Source organism: Vipera berus (assembly GCF_964194415.1).
Source record: "Vipera berus genome assembly, chromosome: 6".
Taxonomy (NCBI): Eukaryota; Metazoa; Chordata; class Lepidosauria; order Squamata; family Viperidae; genus Vipera; species Vipera berus.
Genome location: NC_138208.1, coordinates 10,649,346 through 10,655,345, shown reverse-complemented (window position 1 = coordinate 10,655,345; position 6,000 = coordinate 10,649,346). Strand labels below are relative to the sequence as shown.

The following is a 6,000-nucleotide window of genomic DNA, read 5'->3' as shown; positions in this document are numbered from 1 at the left end:
GCGTGATCAAAATTCAGACCTTGGCTACTGACTCACATTTATGATGGTCGCAGCCTCCCAGGGTCAGGCGATCCACTTTTGTGACCTTCCGACGTGCAAAGCCAATGGGGGAAGCCAGATTCACTGAACAACCAGGTTACTAAACTTAACAATTGCAGGGATTCATATAACAACTGCGGCAAGAAAGGTGGTCAAATAGGACGAAACTCACTGAACTGTCTCTCTTAGCAACATTAATTTGGGGGCTCGGTTGCGGTCATCGGTTGAGGACTGCCTGTATCCCAAACTTTCACAGCAAATAAAGAAAGAAAAAGTTATAGACTAAAGCTCACCAAATATGAAAAAAAAGCCTTAAAATTATAATCCAAGGCATAGCGACTATGGAGTGAGTCTCACTGGAACGCCTGCAAACCACCCGAGTAAAAAATGCACCAGTTCAGACATGTCAAACACAAGGCCCGGGGGCCAGATCCGGCCCGCAAAGTGGTTTCATGTGGCCCGCGAAGCCATCCTGGAAACAGTGAGGGAACGGCCCCCACTGCCTTGGCCCTGGCCCAGAGACCCTCCTTCTGCCAGAGACCCTCAGATCTGTCCCACTCCTGCCCAGGCCCCCATAGGCACCCTTGATGCCAACGATGTAGAGTTAGCCACGCCCATCCAGTAGGCCATATGCACTCTAGCCACACCCACCCAGTAGGCCACGCCCACCCTGGCCACACCCACCCAGCCCCCTGAGGGCAACCGCAATGCTGATGCGGCCCTCAATGAAATTGAGTTTGACATCCCTGCACCAGATCATAAAGAAAAGAAAATGTGCTGGGTTTTTGTTTTTTTGCATCTTTTGTGTGCCTATGTTGGTAAGGGTTGAAGCGCAATGCAATTTTCAACAGTGAGGAATTGCCAGCCCTCCCTGAATTTCTTGTGACACACAAAGGAGGAGAAATCCTATATTCTGCAACTGTATGCAGCACATTGGGTAAATTTAATTATCTTTCTCCTATGAAAGATTAATAAATCTTCAGGACCCGGTGTTGGGGCTCTGGGATAATTATTCAGAATGCATACAGTTTCAGATCTGGTTTCATTCAAAGAAGGATTATTAATCAAATGTCTGCCATAAACCACAGCAAATGGCTTTTTTGTTTTATTCCTTTTTTAAAAAAAAAATCTCATTACAGTAGTCTCTCTTCCTTTTTTCCAGTGCTTTATATTATACGCACAGTTATATATATTTTAGAATTCATTAGAACCATTTTAGAACCTATTAAAACTCATTAAAAAAAATCCCAGTTCACCCATAACTTAACTATACGTTTATAAAACAGACTGTTAACTTTCGTAGAATTTATCTCCCTGGTTTTGTACTGATGGGATATTTGCATCAATAAGCCTTCATGTTGGAAATTCTGAAAACGGGAAGATTATATGAAATCCTTATTTTTTTGGGCATTGGGGATGGTCGACAGAAGAAAGGAGGGCCGTAGCAAGAACAAACTTCCCCTGTGATCTTTCCAGCTCTGGGCTACCGTTCAGATGCTTCTCACCTGCTGGAAAATGATTCTGCCACAACAACAAAAAAAGCTCTTTTGGTCCGTGAGTTAATCCTTCCTTCCTCCTCTATCCTCCTCACAGCTCTTATACCCAACTGCTGACTCTGTTCACCGTGAATATTTTTTTCTGTTGCAACATGGAGGGCAACCCACAGAAGGAAGGAAGTGCAAGGAAGTAAGATGATATGAAAACAAAATTTTGAAGCCCAATTGGCATGGATTATTTCCCTCTCAATCTAGACGGATGTGCAGAGACCAAACGTGAATCCTTAAGCATCAAACTATTCAGGTGAATGCGGACATTAAGAAGGGCCAGATCTCACCTTCGGTAGCCACGGGCCATTCAGTGGCTTTAAGAGGCAGCTAGTTACTCATTACAGTCCCATTTTCTACACCACCCTTGAAAAGAGCGTGCATAGGATCGGTTAAGGTGTAAGTGAAAGAAAGACGCTCACGGGGAAAAGGACCTCCGTAGGAAAGGTTTTTGTGTAAAGCCAATGAGTTTGGGTGTTACGTGTGAGCTGCACCAAGGCTCTGACAGTTCTTGTTAGGGAGCAAGTCCCACTGGACACAGAGGGCTGCCTTGCTGGATAACCAGGTAGAGAATGACATTTTCATCCTTAAAGTGTGGTCCATCTGCAACTGGAATAGGCTGGTTCTGCTGGTGAGGAACTAGATTCCCAGTCTTCAGCAAGACACACACACACACACACACACACACTGCTCTCTATGTCAAGCACACTTCTTTCCAAAGATGACATTTGTGGAACCATCCACAGTTCCTCTGTTTCAAGTATTCATTGAAGTTTCAACTTCAAGATGAAACCTCAACGTGGCAAGGTGGAATCTGGTCATGGAAACGTTCTAAGACGCGGGCAGTTTCATGTTGGTGACCGCCAGGAACTTGAGGGAGAACAAGAAGCAGCATCGGCCATGCCAGAGCAATGCACAGGTAGGTCTCTACCTGGTGTCAGGTAGGACTTCTCTCTCCTAGGACAGAATGAAGCAACATCTGGAAAAGAGGTGAGAACCGAGGAGGCAGGGAGGGCCAAAGACTGTCCATTTCTTAATTTCTTGCTACTGTACATTTAAGGAAATGCCATGCACTTTTTCTGCCTCTGAGCCAAGCCAACAGGCTACACCATCCATGGTTCCTCATTCCCTGAGTTGAACCAGCTGTAGGGATGCCAAGGGCTGGCTTTGCTTTTGGCAATTGAGTCTCACAATAAGGCAGTATCTCCTCTCTTTTTTTGCCCCCTTCTCTTTCTTTGTCGCTTTCTTTGTCCACCTGGGATTGCTCAACGTTTCTCACAGGAAGTCAGCCCTCCGATGTGGGCCAGCATAAATTGAAAAATTGGTCCCCTGGATATAGAAATTGGACTCAGTGGGCAAAGCTGAATCTTCATATATTTTGAGATCTGGAGGATTTCAGCTGGACAGATTCGAAGCGGTCCTCTTTTTCCTAGGTCAGAAAAGAAAAAAAGTTTGAAGGTGGTCACTGATCCACCCAACAGAATTGAACAAAAGGCCCCTCCCTAACGTAGCGTTCTCGCTGAGACCAAGAGAAGTGTGGTTCCAGCAAGACTACAAAATAGCAATAGCACTTAAGACTTATATACCGCTTCTCAATGCTTTTACAGCCCTCTCTAAGTGGTTTACAGAGTCAGCCTGTTGCCCCCAGCAGTCTGGGTCCTCATTTTACCGACCTCGGAAGGATGGAAGGCTGAGTCAACTTTGGGCCAGTTAGGATCGAACTGCTGGCAGTAGGCAGAATTAGTCTGTAATACTGCATTCTAGCTACTGCGCCACCACGGCTCTTAATAATAGGGAAAATATAACAAAAACATAATATATATTATATTTCATAACAAAATATGTTAAAATATAACAAAACAAAAGTCAAATCAAAACGGCAATTTGATTTTTGACACTTGCTGACTGCGTAGACACAACTATGTAACTCTTTTAGCCATGATATCCAAATGGTTTGCAACCGCCTTTGTCTGGAATGGTTTTTTTTCCCCCAGTTTTCCAGGCTAGTCTACAACCCTAGGATCTCCTGGTGGTCTCCCATCCAAGTACTAATCAAGCCTTCCCTTTGTCTAGTTCTAAACCAAACCATTGATAAACATATCAAGTCCATTAGAAGCTTTTAGATAGACATTGGCTGCACTTGAGGATTGAATTATCTAATTTTACGAGTTCCCACGGAACATTTAATTGCAAAGGTAAATAAATAAATAAATAAATAAATAAATAAATAAATAAATAAATAAATAAATAAATAAATAAATAAATAATAAATCAGACAGATGGGTACATATGACAAAGGCACCAACCCACACAAATTCAAAACCAAAATAAGCAGCCCCTCTTCTGGATACAGCTGCCAAGTCTCTCTGGATAAGCAGATGGTGTGAACCGCGCATTTAACTACCTGTAATGTTTGGACTGCTGCCAAATTATACGCATATGCAATTATCCGTGTCTGTTCTCCAAACACAGGATGGTACGAGGTCCAAGTACAGCAAAACACAGCAGTTTCAAACGCAAGCGCTGGCTTGCAAATCATTAAAGCAGCCCTGTCTCTTTTCTGGATCGGGCAGGCATCGCGAGAGTATTTCCGCTACAGACACACGATTCCAGAAAAGAGACATAGCTGCTTTAAGAAGTGATGGACGTGGGCCGCATTTGTCCTTTTGGAGGTTCCAAATCAAGCCTAAAGCCCTGTACAAACCCAGGGGTTTTAAAGGTGGCAATGGCAGCGACCTGCTTTTGAGGGTCTTCTTCTAGCCTCCCTAAAGGCTAAAAAGCAATCCAAAATTATTTGCTCGCCCTGCTTCCAATGATCTCACCAAATCATCTGATGCCCTCCTGTCTTCTCCTTCAGAAGATGCTCCAACTTGAAATAATAGAACCAAACAAGGCATTTCATCTCTTCAAATTAGGGAAAGATGACCCATGAAATCAGGAACTGAATTTGATTATCTAACCTCACCTATAGGGGTGTGTGTGCGTGTGTGTATCTGTGTGTGAGGACTGAGTTTCCACCTATTACATTTTGTACCTAGTTTGCATACTTATCCCACACTGGGGGAGGGGGGAGAATTATCTTTCCAGTACCACTTTTTATTCGGCTCACTCAGCTCTTGTTAAAACGTTCCATTTTGAAGATGCTTATTGTCTAAATTTTAAATAGCTTTCTAAAGATTTTCTGGAAGCTGCTTTGAGGTTGAGGGAGAGAAAGGGACATGACCGTTTTACGAGAATGAACTCCCTCAAGTGAAAAAGAAAAAAAAATAACCAATGCGCAAGAGGGGGGGAAAAATCACATGAAATGCAGAGAAGATTTTGCACGTTAAGAAAAAAATAATAATGAAATTGCATAGAGGATGCTCCTTATAAAGCTTGTGCTGTGCAAGGACCAGTTTTATTTATTAAATATTCCATACAGGTGGTCCTCAACTTACAACTGAAATCGGGGCCAGAATTTCCAGTGCAAAGCAAGGCAATTGTTAAGTGGGTTGTGACCGATTTTATGATCTTTTTCGGTAGGTGGATAGCAATAGCAATGACACTTGTATACCGCTTCAGAGTGCTTTACAGCCCTCTCTGAGGGATTTTACAGAGTCAGCCTATTGCCCCCCAACAATCTGGGTCCTCATTTTACCCACCTTGGAAGGATGAAAGACTGAGTCGGTCAGAATCGAACTGCTCGCAGTGGGCAGAGTTTGCCTGCAATGCTGCATTCGAACCACTGCGCCACCATGATCAAAGGGATGTCCTTTGAGGCAGCTGCTATGAGTGCCTTAGAGCAGGGGTCCTCAAACTTGGCCACTTTAAGACTTGTGGACTTCAACACCCAGAATTCCCCAGCCAGCCATTCTGGGTGTTGAAGTCCACAAGTCTTAAAGTGACCAAGTTTGAGGATCCCTGCCTTAGAGGATGTAGGTGCTTTAATATTCCAAGATATGGTATTTTGCTTTCAGCAGTGACTTTGGAGAAATGCTTTTCCTTTGTGGTATGGGTCCCAGATAGTTGGCTTGCTTAGATATTTTCATCTCATTGACTTCCACCTTTTTCTAAACAGCAATAGCACTTAGACTTATATACCGCTTCACGGTGCTTTACACAGCCCTCTCTTAGTGGTTTTACAGAGTCAGCATTTTGCCTCCAACCATCTGGGTCCTCGTTTTACGACCTCAGAAGGGTGGAAGGCTGAGTCAACCTTGAGCTGGTCAGGATCGAACTGCGGGCAGCGGGCAGAGTTTGCCTGCAATGCTGCATTCAAACCACTGCGCCACCAAGGCTCTGCAGTGGTTAGGTAAATCGTGGTCATTAAGCAAATGCTGCTTTCCCTATGGACTTTGCCTGTTGGAAGCTGATTGGGAAGGTCACAATGGAGATCACGTGATCCAAGAATGCTGGAACTATCATAAATATATGCCAG

The 6,000-nt window shown here is 43.9% G+C and overlaps 1 protein-coding gene across 2 annotated transcripts in view; it reads right to left on the bottom strand.

Annotated features, from left to right (window-relative positions):
- Window positions 1-817: 817 nt before the first annotated feature.
- The window catches only part of ELAPOR2 (endosome-lysosome associated apoptosis and autophagy regulator family member 2), a 108,771-nt gene continuing 103,588 nt past the window's right edge, over window positions 818-6,000 (bottom strand). The window contains exon 22 of one of the 2 annotated variants that reach the window (XM_081331542.1): window positions 818-3,012. In XM_081331542.1, the coding sequence (XP_081187668.1) occupies window positions 2,953-3,012 (60 nt within the window). In that variant the 3' untranslated portion in view covers window positions 818-2,952. The remainder of the gene's footprint in view (window positions 3,013-6,000) is intronic. The other variant, XM_081331543.1, reaches the window with a different exon arrangement.